This window comes from Ananas comosus, linkage group 5, assembly GCF_001540865.1.
Source record: "Ananas comosus cultivar F153 linkage group 5, ASM154086v1, whole genome shotgun sequence".
In the NCBI taxonomy this organism is placed as follows: Eukaryota; Viridiplantae; Streptophyta; class Magnoliopsida; order Poales; family Bromeliaceae; genus Ananas; species Ananas comosus.
The window spans coordinates 14766256-14786695 of NC_033625.1; the positions used below are offsets into that span (position 1 = coordinate 14766256).

The 20440-nt window shown below is 33.2% G+C and overlaps 1 protein-coding gene across 3 annotated transcripts; it reads left to right on the plus strand.

Moving 5' to 3' along the window:
- Window positions 13546-19039, plus strand: LOC109710206 (cell wall protein RBR3-like). 3 transcript variants are annotated; one of them, XM_020232687.1, is made up of 4 exons: window positions 13546-13842; window positions 15382-15850; window positions 17132-17163; window positions 17293-19039. In XM_020232687.1, the coding sequence occupies exons 2-4, from the start codon at window positions 15514-15516 to the stop codon at window positions 18115-18117; spliced, it is 1194 nt and encodes a 397-aa protein (XP_020088276.1). In that variant the 5' UTR covers window positions 13546-13842; window positions 15382-15513; the 3' UTR covers window positions 18118-19039. The 3 variants fall into 3 exon arrangements, with proteins under 3 accessions (XP_020088276.1, XP_020088277.1, XP_020088278.1); XM_020232688.1 differs by having other exon boundaries at window positions 13546-13801; XM_020232689.1 differs by lacking the exon at window positions 13546-13842 and adding an exon at window positions 13860-14329.

Consider the following 20440-nt stretch of genomic DNA (forward strand, 5'->3'; position numbering starts at 1 on the left):
TATTTTGCTATTATGATTCGAAGTAATTTGGCTAATGTATTAAATAGATAAAGAAAATCATAAAACTATCTCAAATTATAAAGTAAATTTATTTTGTATTTTGTCCATAATTTTTTAAACCAAACAGAGGACCCAAACCATTATACGAAAAAAAAAAGAAGGATGCCCAAACAATTTTAAATTTGTACATAGCCAAACCAAAGTTATTTACTAATAAATCGAAATGGTTTACTAATAAAAAATTTCGATTTATTAGTGAAGTAAACGCACATTCATATATACATACAGTATCAAGTTTGTGCCTACCTATAATTAAATAACTTTATATATTAAATATGCTGAATTTAAATTTTTGGTAAATTTCAAATACCATCCCTGTGGTTTTGTACTTTTTCACTTTAGTACCCTATGATCTAAAGTGTATCAATTTAGTGTCCCTGATTTCATTTTTCTCTTTTTGTCAGACCCTCTATTAACTTTTTGTTAAATTATATACAAAAAACTTAAGAGACCTATCTATAGTTCATTGAATATTCACTTTAATACTATTTAGTTTTAACTTTATCACTAATTTAACGAAAAAAATTAATAGAGCGGATAACAAAAAGAGAAAAATAAAATCACAGGGTACGAAAGTGATACACTTTAAATCATAGGGTAGTAAAGTAAGAAAGTGCGAAACCACGGGGGTGGTATTTAAAATTTTTTCTTAAATATTTCCCAAACAATGGATATAATACTAAATATACAATTTCATCCTAATCACTTAATAATAGAAATTTCAAACTTTCTTAAACAGTGATGCAAAAATTATTACCTAAATTATTAAATAATGATGTCAATCCAAACTCTCCTTAAATTATGTAATATGATCAATTCTAAAAATTCTAAAATATTCCCTGCATGAAGTTACGTGTATTTTAACCTTCTGTACTCACTACAACTAGGGCTGGCAAACGAGCGAGCCGGCTCGCGTTCGGCTCGTGTTCGGCTCGATATTCGGCTCGCTCGAGCTCGACTCGAAATTAAATGAGCCGAGCTTGAACAAAATAAAAGGCTCGAAATTCATTTCAAGCCGAGCTTGAGTATTACTCGGCTCGTTCGAATTAGGCTCGAAAAGCTCGAAAAGCTCAAATATATATATATATATANTTTTTGTGTAAGTATCCTATTCACGCCAAAACTTAAAAAAAAAATTATTAATGCCTAAATATAAAGCCCAATCAAACCAAAAAGAAAATGTTACTTTACTCAACCCACCCCACGCCTAAATATAAAGCCCAATCCAACCAAAAATAAAAGGTTACTATACTCAACTCACCCCACCCAGCCCAATCGACCCGATTACAAACAGAAAAGAAAAGAAAAAAGAAAAAAGAAAAATCGATTACCATCTCCCCTTCTTCCCTCACTCAATCCACTGAAATTCTAGACGAAGAGCCCTTCCCTCTCCTCCTCCTCCTCCTCCTCCGCCACCACAGCCAGCGAGGTAGAGTTCCGGCGGTTGCTAAATGCTTAAATAAGTGTCGGTAAATTAGCATCACTCTTTTTAGATTATAGCGATACTTTTTAACTGTCTCTATATAGCTAGCAACCCCACATATAGCAACACTTTTTAAAAGTGTCGGTAATTTAGCCAGCAGCACTTTTTTTGATCTATACCGACATTTAAAAGTGTCACTATAGACCGTTTTTGTTAGTGTGTAAGTTAAAATAACAATTCTATTAGAATTAGAATTAAAATCTTTTATTATGATTATGATTATGATTATGATTATGATTTACAATAATTATCGAACCAAATCTCTCTCTCTCTCTCTCATCTCCCTCTCTCCCTCTCTCTCTCTATATATATATCTATCACAACAAAGGGATAGTTTCATTTCTTCTTTGTGCACCTTAATTAGAAACTGATCGAGAGTCATTTTGTGTGATCACTATCATTAATTTGGAGAAAAAGGATCTCCCTCAACATGGGTTTGATGATGATGATGATGATGATGAGCTCTAAGCGATCCGCCCTTCTTTTTCTTATGATCATCTTAGCATCTATACTCTCCACTTCATTCGCAGGTTAATTACGTTGTATTTCATGCGTATTTCTTTTTTTTTTTTTTGATGCATTAATTTGTCATCATCTGTACGTAGAAACTAATTAAGGCCATGCATGCATGCATGCATCTCTCATGAAAGATGATTCATATTATTAATTTATTCGTCTAAACTATACTTTATTTTTAATTTCTTTTTCGAGCGACTAACAGTTTAAAACTAAGCTAGTTTTTGGAATATTTTTTGTTTTTTCGTTGCAGTTTTATTGTTAGAATACGATGGATAAACTAATGAAGTAGCGTCTAGTATAATAAAATAATAGAATATTTATGAACTTAATTGTTTCTGAATTAGTTTATTTTGTTGTATNTATTTCTTTTAAAGTTTACTAAACTGTTATACTAGTAACTTAAATTTGAAATTTATCATTATACTTTAAGGAGATTAAATTTAAAGTGAAAATTTAAATTTAAGATTATAATATAAGTTTAAATATAAAATTTTTAAATTCAAAGTATATTTATGAAACTTTATACCATTTGTCTTTATTAACAAACTTAAGATCAGAAGACCAAATCTAAATCAAAACCCAAAACCTTTTAACCAGTCAAAACTTAAACCTATACCTAAAAACTTTAGGCAGCTCAAGACTTTATTCAAAACACTAACAATCAGTCTAAGCTTAAGTTTAAGGGTTGATAAAAAAAGAGTGGTCATTAATATTAGAAAAATTAAATATACAAATTTTAATATAAATTTTATAAATAATCGAGATTGTCAATTTAATAGTAAGATAAATTTTATAAATAATAGAAATGGCCAAGGTTTAACAAGAATTACAATAAGCCAAGTTATCCAATTTTAGTATAAGAACTATCTTATCCAGTTTCAGACTAGTCAGTTTAGTTAACCAAGTTAGATCAAAAATTTAGTAACTTAAATTTTAAATTTATCATTATACTTTAAAGAGATCTCTTTAGATCAACATCTTTAGAATGAGAGATTCAAAAAATACGCAATGCAAAATTTGACCACGCTTATTTGACATAAAATTTAGAACCATCTTTAAATCAAAAATTTATCATTATACTTTAAGGAGATTAAATTTAAAGTGAAAATTTAAAATTCATAAATTAAAAATTTTAATTTAAGTAGCATAAATCTTTATTTTGATAAAGATTTTAAAGATATTAAATTTAATTACGTATTAAACTCTTTGTGATTTTGTAAATTTCATCTAAGGATTTAATTACGGATTATTAACGTATTTAAACCAATTAGTTAATTAAAGGATTTAATCACGATTAATTACGTATTTAAATCCTAGAGTTAATTTTCAAAGAAATTTATAACATAATAAATTAATGGTTTGATTTAAAGTTATTTTATTAAGAAAATGGACGATTCATAATTTCAATATAAAAATGGGCGATAATTAGTTGTCGATTCTAGAAAAAATAAAAACAAATTTTTTTCATGGCTTAGTATAGAGAATGTGTTTTCACAGGGTTTATACACAGGGATATTGATTAAGACAACATCAATCCCCACCTTTGCTCGGCTCGAGCTCGCTCGAATACAGTCGAGTTTAAGCCGAACTTTAATTAAAGCTCGGATTTAGATCCGAGTTCGAGCCGAACTTTAATTAAGCTCGGCTCGAGCTCGCTCGGATTAAAGCTCAGCTCGGCTCGAGCTCGAGATTTGCTCGGCTAACTTTAAGAGTTGTAATATATTAGTTATCAAATTAAAAATATCTTGTAATGGATGTTAAACTATATTGTACAGGTTATCAAGTTTTATGTTTTATTAATATTCTTTACACTCGATCCCACTGAAGGACTGACCTACTCCCAGACTCACTCTCTCTCTCTCTCTCTCCTTTTTTTTTTCATCTCTAAACTTACAATAGAAATACACGTTATCACTTTCAAACTTTCTCTCACAATACATTTAAATCTCAACCCGAGTTAACGTGCCATCATGAACAACCCAAATAAAATACCCGGTTGTTATTACTGGGTTTAATTTAATTTCGGATATACATTAATTTTATGTAATATATATATATATATATATATATATATATATATATATGAAATGCCAAATTATGAAAGGAAAGATAGAGAGAGCAAAAGGAAACAAAGAAAAAATAAAAATTTTGAAAATATAGTAGATGTAAAATGACTAAATTGCCCATGTATTAAAAGACAAAAATATCATTTTTTAAGGTACCTGATAACCGGTACCTCTCCCAAAGTGACCTGCTATTGCAGGTCACAATTTAAAAAAAACCAAATCTGAGCCGTTGAATACGCGTAAATGAACGTCAACAAAAAAAAAAAAAAGTATAGAAGCATTACTCTTTGTGTAAATATCCTATTTATGCCAAAACTTAAAAAAAAAATTATTAATACCTAAATATAAAGCCCAATCCAACCAAAAAGAAAATGTTACTTTACTCAACCCACCCCACGCCTAAATATAAAGTCCAATCCAACCAAAAATAAAAGGTTACTATACTCAACTCACCCCACCCAGCCCAATCGGCCTGATTACAAACAGAAAAGAAAAGAAAAAAGAAAAAAGAAAAATCGATTACCATCTTTCCTTCTTTCCTCACTCAATCCACTGAAATCCTAGACGAAGAGCCCTTCCCTCTCCTCCTCCTCCGCCACCGCAGCCAACGAGGTAGAGTTCCGGCGGTTGCTAAATGCTTAAGTAAGTGTTGGTAAATTAGCATCACTCTTTTTAGATTATAGCGACACTTTTTAATTGTCACTATATAGCAAGCGACCCTACATATAGCAACACTTTTTAAAAGTGTCGGTAATTTAGCCAGCAGCACTTTTTTGATCTACATCGACATTTAAAAATGTCGCTATAGACTGTTTTTGTTGTAGTGTGTAAGTTAAAATAACAATTCTATTAGAATTAGAATTAAAATTTTTTATTATGATTATGATTATGATTATGATTATGATTTACAATAATTATCGAACCAAATCTCTCTCTCTCTCTCATCTCCCTCTCTCTCTCTCTATATATATCTATCACAACAAAGGGATAGTTTCATTTCTTCTTTGTGCACCTTAATTAGAAACTGATCGAGAGTCATTTTGTGTGATCACTATCATTAATTTGGAGAAAAAGGATCTCCCTCAACATGGGTTTGATGATGATGATGATGAGCTCTAAGCGATCCACCCTTCTTTTTCTTATGATCATCTTAGCATCTGTACTCTCCACTTCATTCGCAGGTTAATTACGTTGTATTTCATGCGTATTTCTTTTTTTTTTTTTTGATGCATTTGTCATCATCTGTACGTAGAAATTAATTAAGGCCATGCATGCATGCATGCATCTCTCATGAAAGATGATTCATATTATTAATTTATTCGTCTAAACTATACTTTATTTTTAATTTCTTTTTCGAGCGACTAACAGTTTAAAACTAAGCCAGTTTTTGGAATATTTTTTATTTTTTCGTTGCAGTTTTATAGTTAGAATACGATGGATAAACTAATGAAGTAGCGTCTAGTATAATAAAATAATAGAATATTTATGAACTTAATTGTTTCTGAATTAGTTTATTTTGTTGTATGAATTTTAGAGCCAAATTAATAGCTAAATATGAGTAGCTTTTTTCTTATTATTATTATTTTCTTTTACTAATTTCTTTTATGCTTTTATGTACACAGGAGGGGATCTGCTGTTCTTCGCGAAATATGGAAGAGAATTCAAAAAGAAGGTTTGTAGTACGTAGGAAAATATATGAGATTATATATTTCTTTTTTTAATAAATTTGTATTGCTATTTCATAGTAGTTATTGAAAATTAACAATTTTAATGTGGTAAGTAAAATATGTCGAAAAAAATAAAATTTTAATATTAAAAACTTCAAATACTTTAGATCAATTTTAACCGTATGGATTGTTGATTTGAACATCTTAAGATCGAAAACAAAACTATATATAGTATCAAAGTCTCGATACTACAGATATTATAGAAACCTCGATACTATATATGTCAATAAGGCTATGATCCAACAATTGGTTCAGTTGATCGGAAAAATACAAGTAACAAGAACAATTAATAATGCTGCATAATATCCAAGTGCTAATTGTACTATTTAGTGTGCATAAGAAATTGATGGTGTGTATATATGCAGTGATTGTTTACATTATTTTCTTGTTGAATGGTGCATTAACTGGAGCTAGGCTCCGACGTTTTCAAAAGTACGGAGGCCTCAGTTGTTTTTAATGACGGAACATTCAATTCAGCGATCGGTCTCGTTAGACATTATATATCTACGTTATAATTAGGAACTACTTATAAATCAAATTTTATAATTTCTTGACTTTGCTTGTCTAGTAAGCAAGTAATCTCAAAATGAACGGTTGAAAATAAAAATCTCATAAAAAATAGCGATAAAATACTCAAATTTTGAATTGGAAGTATTGATATTTAACTCTTAATGTTAAGTAGAATTCTTCATATAATTTGAAACTTTAATATGATTTGATTTGTTCTACAGTTGAACTCGTGCCATATCGGCTATTAAAATAGTCATTTTTGAGCCACTTTGATCACTTAATAAATGATGTTGAAAAATTATGGTATTTGGTTTCTATATAGTTCTAATATCGTAAATTATATTTAACTGGAACCGATCGTTGAATCGAATGTCCTGTTATCAAAAACAACTTACAACCACTGAGGCTTTCGTACTTTCGAAAGCGTAGGAAACGTACTCCATTAATTGTTAATTAGTGTAATAGCTTATACTAACATATATAAGAGCGAGAACATGCAAATTAATTAATGGACTCATGATTGAGTCAAGTGATTAGATATTCTTCAGTTTTTCAAGATGTTTCACAAGCAAAAAAAGAAAATAAATAAAATTACAAATATATTCCTACACAATATTTATTCGTATATGCTTCCTCGTAAAATTTAACTCTTCGATGATCACTTATACCCTTGATTTCGTGCATGCCCTTCGAAAATTTATTACTAATTCAAAAACAATCATATCCTCCTATTAATTCGTTGGCTTTTCTTATATGAAAGTAGTGAAATTTTGCTAGGATAAAAATAAATTAAAGACACAAAATGATTTATGGTCCATGAGAATTTAATCTTGCAAAATCGTATTGTTTGGTCTCTTGCTGATTTTTTAAAATTGTTTAGCATATACTCCTAACCCTAAGGTTTGCGTATAGAATTTGGGATTTAGAAGAATATTTTGGGAATAGAAGGAAAAATTTAAAAATTTTGAATAGTAGTGAGGGGTATATAAGCAAACGCCCTTTACTGGAAACATAAGAACTACTGTTGTTACTATGCATTAAAACTATAGTTTTGATGGTAATAACAATAACATTAGTTAAATTACATAGCCTACCAACTGGGCTTGTAATTCATAATTTGTGCCCTAATTTGGCCTATCAAGTCCAAATATTAACATGGGCTTTGGACTCTCTTTTTTGGGCCTAGCAAAGTCCACTTGGGACTAGGGGGGTAATCGAGTTCGCTGTTTGCAAGCCAACTTGTGTTCGGTTCGAAATGAGCTCGAGAACGAATCACTCGTTTAATAAACGAGCCAAACACGAGCCGAACTTTTCAATTTTTTTAATAAACAAGCAAAACACGAGCTGAGGTCGGCTCACTCATGTTCAACTCGAAAACAGCTCGACACACACACACACACACACACAAACACACACACACACACACAAAATGGGTAAAATTTCCACTATTAGATCAAACTCAAATGGTAAGATCTCATCAATTTATTTTCTATCCATATTCTTCATAATTCTTTTAGCTTGTTGTTCATGAACAGCTTCTCGTCAATTTTTCGGCTCAGATACTTTAACAAGCCAGCTTGTATTCGGCTCGTGTTTGGACCCTAAGAAGTACAATAGTTTGGCTAATTTACTTATTCTTCATTTCATTCACGCATTTATTATTTTGACGGTTGTTATTTAGTTTACCGTTCATGAGTCTGATTATCTATTTCTGGTGTGGGCATTTTTTAGAGGTTTATGAATGCAACTGCAGATGATTTGGGTAATTATAGTAATTATTGAGGAGAAATATAAACCCCATTTTATTTTAGTTTGATTTAAATTTAAATTTTTTTTTTGTCTTAATTAATGGCAACAACTTCAAAGCTTTGTTCCTTGGCTAGTTTGGTAGATACAAAAATAAGAATATCACACAATAATAATCACAATAAAATTTTGCTTCATAACATAAAAAGAGATCATTTAATGAGTACTTAATTTGGCACCTTACATGTACTTGAAAACATAATATTTGGAATCCTTTACCAACCAATCATGCTCCCAATTTAATAGTGAAATGGTGATATCTTTTCATGAGTCTCAATCCCCATGCTTAAGCACATGCTTGACATGTACTTGTGGGAATTGTAACAATAATTAACTTAGTGTTATTTATTACCCTCTTTTTGTGTATTTAAACTTTATTTTCGATAATAGAATATTTAAATTGACAATACATTTGAATTGAATACTCAACTTTACATGCAATTTTGATAGAATTTTTTAAAATTATTTAAAACAAGATCTCCGTGTTTTGGAAATTAATTAGCACTTTAGCATAACTCAACAAACTAATAATTAATGTACATAAATAAATTGGCTATTTATCTACATGTAGTTGGCTAAACTTTATCAAATTCTCCAACAACCTATCTTGCACTTTGTTTTTTTTTCCCCATTAGCATGAATATGATGCAACATAAAAGACCCATAAGAATGATTACAAATGTTTGGTGTGGGAACTCCCCTACCTACCTATAATAAAGTGACAAATAGAGCATTGATTAATTATGAAGGCATGTGACAAATCATGTGCATGAACCATTAGTGATTTGTCTCTAATGTATTTTTTGTTTTCTAATTTTAATTATAATCTATCTTTCACTATCTCACAACTAGAGCATTTTGTACATTCTTATAGTACTTCATCTTTATTAATCATTCATTTTATCTAATTATTCTTCATCTATTTATATTTATATCTATATATTATTTTTTCTAAAATTGCCACATGGCCACTTTTTCTTCATGATTGAGTGTGGGCTCCACCCCCGAATCAGTTCAAGTCCTTCCGCTTCCTTTTTCTTCGGCTGTTACTTTTATTTATCGACAAGATGAATCCCACTCATCATCGCTTCTTTTATCATCGTTTTCTCTTTTTTTGTCGATGTTTTTTATTTTTCTCTAATTATCTACTGTCAGATCGCGCGGGATATTACGCTAGCTAGTTTAACAATATGTGATGTATATAAAAAAATTAACATGGTGTACAAATATCTCGATGCACAAGATACAGGCAATTACTTTTAACAAGGCACTTGCGCTAGAAACGACCAGTAAATCAAACTAAATTAAAATATTAAAAAGTTGGATAGTAAAAATAGTCCGAAGTTTAAGTCAACTCTATACAATTTTACCTGCTTGCATGTTGTTTGATTTTTTTTTGTTTTTAAATTTATGCTAACTATTGCACCTTAAGATGCGTGCAAATGTGGATAAACTAGGCTCATATATGTCACATGTATGAGCATTGATATGAAAATGATGGAGTGGGCTAAGAGAAAAGGAGAAGATCAGAAGACCCATTTAATTGTAGCTATATTTGCTTTTAATAGTAAATAAAAAAGGTAAAAATGTATAGATAATTCTTATACTCTATTTCCATTGTTAAAATTTTATATGTGAATAGTTGCATGTTGAATAATTAGTAAAGAAAATAAAGAATTAATATATATTAATAGGTTCAAGTCTCATAAGTTTAAGTTTTTAGTTTATATGAGTTACATTAGATATGTCACATTTTTATTACATGAAGGTCCTAGATCAGAATTTTCTAACATATATTTCCAAATATCTGCATAAATATTTCACTTCCAAACATCAAAAAAATTGTCTAATATTCTTATAAAATAACCATCTTTCCCTTTTGTGGTTACCAATTTATATATTTCTGTCCACATCAAATAAAAGTTTGACTTTTTTAATTAAAAAAAATTAAATATATAATATATGTAAAAATTTAGAAAATTAAGTGTTTAAATAAAAAGTAGGGTAAACTTTAATTTACCACTATATGGTTTAAAAGTTACACTTGATTACCCAAAAAAATCTGCAAGTAAATATATAGGATAACAAAATAAATTATTTTTTCTTGAAAACTGCACGATGTTACTCTATTTAACGATATATCATTATAGTGAAATAAAAAATAAAATCATAAAATAGCTAAGTGTAACTTAACCACAATGTGACAAATTAAGTGAAAGCACGCTAAACTATAGGGCAGTTAAGTGAAACTTTTTGAAACATAATATGGTAATTAAAGCTTACCCTGAAAAGTATTAGAACCAAATTGCCATATGTAGATAATATAGGGTCTTTTCACACATTTTACACTAAAATAAATAAAACAATATGTCAAAGTCAAAGGGCCCCATGGAGCTCTATTTTAATTGACATGTAGGTGCGAAACCCAACCACCAAAATCAGCAAAATATATTCTTTTGAAGGGGCTTTGCGTGTTGTATTTTAATTGTGTCTCTCCAAAATGTTTAATTACATTATTAGTTATTATTATTATTATTATTTTTACAAATAAGTTGATGAGTCAAAGTCTAAAGTCTACAGATCAGGTGAGAAAATAGTAACAAATTAGTTTCTTTTTGTACAATGTTTTTCCTTAGTTGGTGAATCATCTTTGTCATTTATTTCTAAGTATTATTGTTGACCTCTCAATTTGGATCTAGCTAGTATTTATTTAACGCCTAGGCATGGAGACATCTGGAACTGGCTCTGATGCCGTGTTACTCACCAAATTGATTTTGCAAAAAAAAAAAAAAAGTCTAGAAATAATTTGACCAGATAATATTCGTATACTCGTAGCTGTACGTATGGACGTTAAACATTGGTTTTATTACACTTGCGTGTCATAAGAATAAGCACTCTTAAAAGTACGTCTTGCACTAAGCAGAAAAGCACCGATCTTTAGTATACTTCTTTGTTCTGCAAACGGGATTCGAGATGCGGTATTTCTCTGTAACCCCTGCTCTCGCTTCATGAATCATGTTCCGCACCGGTGAAACGTGATTCATCACATCGATCTCGCGAGAAGTGACCGAGAACTTGGCTTGAAAATGAAGATTGATCGTTACAAAGGCACGCCTTGGGCACTTTTAAAAGCTTAATTTCTTGCGCTCTCCATCTAGCAATGTCGCATGCACAACGGGCTAACGTGGACAGCCATGCGGTATTTCGAAAGAACCTTTTGTACGCTTCTGCGTTTGTGACAGACGGAGTTTGAGACATGCGTGATAGTTCTTTGGAACTGCTGCCACGCATTCTTATGCGCGAAAGCAGAAGACCTACTCGACGCATCACGTTTTGCACTACAGAAAACGTACGTTTGTTCAACGCATAACCTTTATTTTATATACATCTATAAATATACTTTCTAATATAATATATCAAAATACAATGAATGAAGAAAATTTAAGAAATATATCGGGCAGTAGTAATTAAACACAGCTCTTATTAAATAAAGAAATGATATTAACAATTACATCTTTAATAAGGGCTAATCATATTCGTCGAATCTGGACAAATTCGGTCAGTAAATAATGACCGAGTTCAACGAATCTTTTTTGTTGTGCATAATAATGCTAAATATTATATTATGCGGATAATAATAAGCTCTATTGTGTGAGTAAAGTTTTGTCCCAAATCCACTTGCTAAAATGCAATTTCTCTTTTTCGCGAATCTAATACCACCCTTGTTGCTCGACACATAGAATCCGGGCCCACATCCGACCGTACGATATGCCACGTGGCATCATCTGAACGGCTTTTCCGTGCGAATGCGTACGACGCACTCCGCGTCCTCCACAAGAAGAATCTCCCTGCACACTTGGTTCTCACTGTGCACCCGGTCTACAGCCGTTACAAAGTAAACTCGCCTCCTATTGGGTGGCTCAAAGTTATTGCGTGCACCACGGTCTATTGTCAAGGGCTATCCCTATTTTTAATATTCTTGTAATTTTAATATTTTTTTAAAGTATTTCTATCTCGGGATCACTAATAGAATTGAATTTAGAAAGGTATTTTAATAATTTCAAAATAAAATTTAAGAATTTTAAATAATAGTAAAGAATAAATAAATCAAAAATTCTTATTTTATTTTGTTTTATTTTATTTTAACATTTTGTTACCTGTCACGGTGAATAAAAGTCAAAAATTCAATCTCAAATCTGACGTAAAATAATAATAAAAAATTCAGTAAAAAGAAATTTTCAGGGAAAGGAAAGTGTTAATAAGGTTCGAGCTAGTGGCTTCTTAAGTTTTTTTTAAAAAAAAGAAAAAAAAAGAAAAAACTTCAAATACCCTGTAGTTTCACTTTTTCTCACTTTAGTATCCTGTGATTTAAAGTGCATCAAATTAGTATCCTGTGGTTTAGTACTTTCTCATTTTAATACCCTGTGGTTTAAAGTATATCAAGTTAGTACTCTGTGGTTTCGCACTTTCTCACTTTAGTATCCTGTGGTTTCGCACTTTCTTATTTTAATAGCCTGTGGTTTAATATTTAATTAAGAAAAAAATAAAATTACAGAGTACTAACTTGATATAAAAATAAAACGACAAGCTACTAATTTGATATAAAAATAAAACCACAGAGTACTAATTTGATACATTTTAATCCACAGGATACTAAAGTGAGAAAGTGCGAAATCATATGGTACTAACTTGATATACTTTAAACCACAGAATGCTAAAATGAAAAAGTACGAAACCACGTAGAGGGTTTTTGAAGTTTTCCGTAAAAAAACCCTAAATTTACTATCTAACCTTTCGTTTACTTAATTTAGGACTAAATGCATTATTTATTTTTATATATTTGATTAGCATATTTTATACAATTCACATAACTATAAATTTTTCAAAATAAATTATTAACTTAAAATTTGAAATTAAAACACCTCAAGTTGAAAAATTTGAAAGATTGAATAGTTAAATCAAAATAATTTATAGTTAGCTAGATTCAGTAAATTTTTATCAAAAATATATTTAATAATTAAAAAATTATAGGGATGTAAGTGTAATATTAGAAGTGTGTAGGGATATAGATGATGAAACCTATTTATTAGGTGTGTGACACGTAGCGGGGAGACCATGTTGACGCAAACTACGTAATGGAACGGAACTTTGCCTTTTCCTTTTTTATTTTATTTTTTATTTTTTTAATAATAGTTTTGGGCTCCGCTCTCACTTCGCAGAGGAAAAAGATAAAAAGGAAAAGGAAAAGGAAAAGCCACTCTTTTTTATACCCACTTCCACACCCTCTCTCTCTCTCCCTCTCTCTCTCTCTCCTTGCTCAGTGGTGGAAACCCTAGAGTGAGAGGCGGGGGATCGATCGGAGGGGTGGGGGGGAGGGGGCGATAGCTGCGGTGCTGGGGGAATCGTCGATGACCTGGAGGGACGGGAGGGATCGGCGGGGCGGATCCGAAACCCTAGGGTCGCGTGCTCCCACCGCGGAGGACGCCTCCTTTTGCGGCGGCGCTCTTTCTCGTCGCGCTGTGGTGAGGTGAGGTGAGGTGAGGTGAGGTGAAGGGCCGCCGATTTTGGATCTCGCGACTCGGTTTCGAGCTCCTCGGCATCGATCGCGTCGATTGTGGGGATATTTTTAGGTAATCTTGGCGAACTCAGTCGAAGGATCTCCACTCGAGAGGTATAGCGTGGATTCAGTTGTCGGAAATCAGATTTTAGGTGTTGTTGTTCGTTTTTGATCTCATCGTCGTTTCTCGCGTCGATTTTTGGTGGATTTAGGTAAATCTTTAGCTATTCAGTGGAAGAATCTCTACTACAGAAGCAGAGAACATTAGGCTGGGATTTGTTTTCGTTTAGGGTTTTCATTCGGTCTTTTGAAGTTATTTTTTGGTCCCAGGGTTCGAATTTTGATCTTCTCGTCGTTAATCGGGTCGATTTTAGGGTCATGCTTAGGTAATTTTGTAAACTCAGTCGAAGAATCTCTACTCGAGAGGCAACAAAGGTTCAGCTGTTGCAAGTGCGGGTTTTGATCGTTCTTTTGGTGGGAGTTTAGGTCCCACAATTCGGTTTTGAGCGTCGTGGGGTTGATCGGGCGACTTTCGGGGCATTTTTAGCTGATTTTAGCGGCTCAGTCGAAGAATCCCCACTCGGGAAGCAAAGCAGATTCGGTTGCAACATATGATCTTTTTCCTTTTTTCCTTTTTGAAATTATAAATTTAGGTTTTGATCATTCTTTTGATGCGATTTTGTTGCGAAGATGATCTCATGGGTTACTAATATCAATTATTGATATCGAGAAAAGATTTCGCCACTATTAGTGTTTTATTGGTAGGAAATTGTTCTAATTTCTTAAATAATTGTAGGGAAATTTGCTGTTGGATACTAGTAAGTCAAATTTCAAGCACGCTTTGACCAGTGTTTGCTTTAATTTCTTTGCTCTATTCAATATTTCTAAGGGATGCATGAGGAAAAGTCTCATCTCTCTCTCATTTTTCTTTTTTGATTTTTTTGTCTCTTCTGTTGACGGAGACTAAGATTCTTCGTTCTATGTGGTTATTACTCTATATTCGACCGATTTGATCCCCCCTCTTTCTGTGAGTTCTGTGAGGGCACTGATAACAAAATCAAACACTTCCTCCTCTTCTGTCTTCTAGGTTGGTACTGAGATAAGATCCAATCTCAATTCAAAAGGCCAAGGTTTTTTGTGGTAAGGAATGAGGAGTTGGTTCTTGAGATATTATTTTTGATCATTATTGTGGAGACTCAGTGTGGTTGTTATGTAAAGAATGTGATCTATGGACTTCGATGATGGATCTCTTAGCATTCTTCTATTTGGAAATTATATGGATTAGTCCCTTTTTGTGAGTCCTGTTTATACCTTGATGATCTCTCTCTCTCTCTCTTTCCCTTCACAAAAAATAGCTATTTCAGAATGTTCTAGTTGTTAGCGATACCTATGCCCTCTCAAATCCGTTGCGTCATGGGTTCATTTCCTAACAACTTATATTTGTCAAACCCTCATCTGTTGCCTGTAACGTTAGCTCATGCCAATTTTCTGTTTTTTGTATTTTCCACTAATTTCTCTATCAAGGGGATTTGGAGTGGTTATTCAATGTTGCTTTTACATTGCAGAAATAAATATTGTCTATTGGGTGTTAACTCTTAATCAGTCATATGTTTGAAGTGACTCTAATCATGATCACTACTTTTTGATTTTCAGGAGCAGTTACTGCGTGAATATGATTTCCTCTCGCAGGGAACGGTGTAATGGGCATTGAAGTCGTCCCCTCTTCCAATTGTAAATACCATTGTTAATAAGGACCATTTTGGAAATTTATTCACTGTAATCAACATGGGGGCCAACTGCTGTGTTGCTGCAAAGGACAAGCCTTTGCCCAGTGCAACTCGGTGTGAGGTTTCTACGTATAGGAATATGAGGCAATCTCCTTCTTGGAGCTTTCGGTGGGATAACCGAACCCACATAGAGGATATAATGGATAATACTGCTCAGTTTTCTCAGCACAGTAGCAACAGTAGTACTGCTGCTTCTGAAATAAAGAATGAAGCTGTCGTAGAAAATGAAGGTCTTTTAGTTGGTGGAAGTTCACTTGATGCCATTTCTGCAGAAAAACAGCGAAAATCTCATCTTGAGACTGGAACTACTGGGAAATCTAAAGCTGTCTTAACAGGTAAAGTTGCTTCTTTAACTCTTAATCTAGATGATTATTTTGTTGCTTTCACTCGTCATTGTCGAAAATTGGGGAACTTTTATGATTGTTGGATTCTTTTTTATGGTAGTTTATCTTCATTCAGATTGAGTTATTTTTTTTTAATACCTATATTCTTAGTTGTTACTGCAATATACACATAAACTGTACTTTCATCAATATGTAGTTGCCACTTTATCGTATTAAATTATCGTGGTTTGGGGTTGATTAGATTTTGCTTGTAATTTAAGGAAAAATTTGAGTGATGAAAGTTTCTTTTGGAAAAGAAATTGTTGAGTTGTGTGTATGACTGCATGTTTGGTTTATATGTTAGCACGTCAGAAAATGTGATGATAATTTAAAATCTGTTATTATATTAAGAATCCATCTGTTTTGTTCTTCCAACCTTTATTCTTATATTGAGACTTAAATAGTACTCGGTAAAGGGATATACATGGCTAGGTCATTGTTGTGCTTGGAAACTGTTTTTGGGAATTTGGTTAGGCTTTGGAGAACGCTTTTTTGGTGTTGACTCTCTAAAAGTAAGACCAAATGTGGCATTGCAATCATAAACTTTGTAGCACTGAATTCTACATTGATATAGGTGCCTTCTTATGTGCTTATGCGGTCCTGGTTACATATACTTCGAATAGTGGAATTATTATACTTATATTTTGCTCAGTTTTTCATAGATATTGGACTTTTGATGCCATTATTATGGCTGACACTTTGCTCGATTGGCCATAGATATTTTGCTCAGTTTGCCATATAGGTGCCCACTTAAGTGCTCATGTGGTCCCATCGATAAGCTCCACTCATAAGGCTACACTGTATGAATATCCAGTTACAGTGAGTAAGAAATGGTAATGTTTGTCATACCAATGCGCTATATCACCTGTTAGCTTACTCTCCAGTTTATTTAACTGTGGCTTTACAAGAGCTTGGCTTCAGAAGAGCTCAATTTGCCGTAGGCATCGAACTGAAGCTGAGCTTCAGCTCAAGCTCTGATACTCTTCCCATTACCTCAGCTTCTCCTTGAAACTACGCTCGAAACTAGATCATTTTTTCACCTAGGTTCAGGACGGGACCTGAGCATGGCATAGTTTAAGCCCAAACTGCTGTGAGGCGTGCTTTAGCAAATTAACCCCAGCTATTCAAAGAACATTTGGTTTGCAACCTTATGTCCTTTTTTTTATTTCTAGTTTTCTAGCAATGTTGTCTTGTGGACCTTATGTCATCTAATATACTTCCCTCTCCTTACAGATCAAACCATGGAGAGCAACTTTTCCGCGGAGGTAATAATTTAAATTACCAGCACTAGGATTCTTTTATTCCGAAATCCTCCTGTGTTAGGCAGGATTGAAGCTAAATGCTTTTTCTTTTTTATTATTATTTATTAGTAGTATTATTATTATTTTTTGCAGGAGAAGGATCCCGTGAAGCCTTCTGGCAAAGCAAGTGTCGATTCATCGAAACCCTCAACCTCTCTTCCTCAAACCCCGTCCTCTTCTACTTTTAAATCAGACCCTTCCTCCTCTACAAGCCATTCTCAGCTGTCCGGTCCAGCATCATCCAAGAAGCCACGCCAATCTGACTGCAGGTCCTCTTCCGATGGCTGGTCCATGCACTTGTTCTCTGAGCTCATCTCTTCTTCTCAAAGAGAAAGATTGTCATTTGACAGTGAAAACCAAAATTCCATAAACACTAGTAAGGCATCAAGATCAAACACTCAACAATCATCCCCCCCACTGTCCCCAGAAGACCAAAAATGCAAAATATGCTTGAAGAAACTGAAGGAAAAATCCCCATGGAGTACTCAAAAGATAATTTCCACCAATGAGCTTTCTGTTGTTGCTATCTTATTCTGCGGCCATGTTTACCATTCTGAATGCCTGGAGAAAATGACTACAGAAGCTGATAAATACGACCCTCCTTGCCCTATGTGTACCCATGGCGAGAAGTTTATGTCGAAGCTATTTGCGAAAATCGAATCAAAGGTTAGGAACAAGGCGTCCAAAATCTCGGTTATTGATATTGATCCTGGTGGCGGGGGTAATGCTCTGTCTGAGAAGCACCAAAATGGAGGTCCGGGTAAAGGGCTTAAATTGGGGGCGAGTTCTAGCATGAAGGGCTCAACCAAGCAGCCGTTTTTAAAGCGGCACTTCTCGCTCGGTTCGCGGTTCTCACGGACGGTATCTGAGAGCGAGTCCTCGAGAAAGAAGGGGTTTTGGGGAAGATTAAGGGATTGAAGGTGCCCCCTCCACGCCGCTCTCCTCTCTCTCTCTCTCTCTCTCTCTCTCTCTAAATTTAATCGAAGAAAAGAGGTGAGCTGCTGCTTTGGTTCTTTATATGTTTCGATTAATCAAAATACAGGCATTACATCGAGGCAATCTTTTCCCCACACCACTAAGAATATTCAAATAAATTTGCCGCTCTTCTCGATTGCCTTTCTAGATTGAAGGGTATAATGTATGCTTAGTTCTTGTACTATCCTGATATTGTGACTTTGCCCCCGTTATTTTACCTTCAACACACAATCCCCGAATTTTTACAAATGTGGCAGTTTAGCCCTGCACAGTCATATTGAAAATCTATTCTTTTGAAGTAGCCATTTTGCTCGTTCATTTGTAGTCTATTTACAAGTAACATGAGATATTTTTTATGGTTAGGGACCACCAACGAAATACATGTTCAAGCCCGGGTTTAGATTATTGAGTCACAATGTCGGGAATCGTACTGGTTCTATGCATGTAGTTTCACTTGATCTAATGCTTGGACACTTCCTATTTCACTATACAAGTACATTTATTAGTGTGTAAATTTTAGCTGAACAAAGCATTATAAAGTTACCGGTGAAGTGGAAAAGAAAAAAAAGAAAGAAGAGGGTGTGGAACTACTCTATCTCTCAAGCTTCCCTAAAGCCTACTTCGCTTGTCGGAGAAGGGGATGAAGTAGTAAATAATCTAGCAAATATATTAAAGGGAGATTAGATGCAACTAATCTATGGTACAAGTATTAAGCGAGTTTTGTAGCTTTTTGTCCTTTTTTTTTTCCCGTTATTTGTCGCTGTAGTCGGTGATCTTGTATACTCGTTTCATTTGGGGGATTTTCGTATCAGAACATGTATTGATGATAGTAATGGTATATTTTGAACGCTATATTTGTGCTCCCTGATTTTTCTCTATTTGTTATCTGATTGTTTTCGTCGTCGTGTGTGCATGTCAACTTGCTATTTGCAGGGTCATGGATTCGTGACCATTTTTATAGAGAGAGACAAGTTAGAACTGCTGGAACAAAGAGAGAATAGACACTTTCACCCTTTTCTTTTACCTTTTGGTGTTTATTTATTTATTTATTTATTTATTACTTGATCTATTTTGAGAATTGCTTGCTCTTGGCATCTTGGAATCTCTCTTCCTGGGACTGGACTTCAACTGAGGCCTTCCTAAATCCGAAAACGAAAGCGGTGTTTGATTCCTCGGAAAAACTATTTTCAAGGAAAAGAGAATTTATGGAAAACAGTTCTCGTTTTTCAAATAAATAAATCTGAAAATTAAATGGAGGGAGATTATTTATTTATTTATTTTCATGAAATCTGAAAAATTTATGGAACTGCATAGCTCCTATTTTTGGAGGACATGGGTTGGTTAGTCAAAGGTTGTGTTTGTGAGGACTAGCTCAAGTTCAGGTTTGTTGAGTAGCTAACCCACTTGGGGGCAAAAATTGTATGGACACGGTGTGCAAATTAGCATTTTTGGGGACACTCCCGATGGGCGCCGCGTGTCTCATAGGCGTCCATCTCACCGTCCCTTTTCCTTCCCCTACTTTTCTCTCTCTGTCTCTCTCTCTCTTTCTCTCTCTCTCTCTCTCTCTCTCTCTCTATATATATATATATATATATATATATATATATAGAAACCTTCCTCTACTTCTCTCTCTTTTTAGAAAAAGTCGCATTTTTTTTTTAAGAAAGAGAAAGGGACGATAAGATGGGCGCCTGCGTGCCACGTGGTGCCCATCCGGAGTGTCTTGAAAAATGCTAATTTGGACACCATGTCAATTTTTGCCCCCTACTTGGTTGTTGTGTTATTGTTAGAGATGCAAATGAATCCGAGTTCTTGGATCTTCCACCCTAATCCCGTAAGTGGAAGGCAATAAATGAATTCGGAGCAGTGCCTGGAGCCTTTATTTATTTATTTATTTATTTATTTTTTATAGTCCAAGACGGATTCAGCATTGAAAATAGTGAAAAAATTGATCCGTCCTAAATTTACCCTGAATCTGTTTTTAAACTATGAGATTATTATTATTATTATTTAGAATATTATTTGAGTTCTAAATATTATTTATTTTTAAAGTTAGTGTAATTTGCAAGCTAGTTGCTTTTATGGTACTTTCCTTATTTTTAAATTTCATTGTAATTATGTAATCTAAGTTTCAAATGTTGTTTATTTCTAAAATAAATATACTTCAAAAGATTCTTGCTCTTTTGGTACTTTCATCAACTTCAAATTTTATTTAATTAAAATAATAAAAAACTAATTATATTTAACTTAAATTTTAAATAAAAGT

What these genes read in the sequence shown, in the direction of transcription:
- LOC109710206 (XM_020232687.1), top strand. Translation starts at nt 15,514, where the DNA reads ATGGGGGCCAACTGCTGTGTTGCTGCAAAGGACAAGCCTTTGCCCAGT. An exon ending in ATCTAAAGCTGTCTTAACAG is followed by an intron (nt 15,851 to 17,131) that starts GTAAAGTTGCTT and finishes CTCTCCTTACAG; the next exon opens with ATCAAACCATGGAGAGCAAC. An exon ending in AGAGCAACTTTTCCGCGGAG is followed by an intron (nt 17,164 to 17,292) that starts GTAATAATTTAA and finishes TATTTTTTGCAG; the next exon opens with GAGAAGGATCCCGTGAAGCC.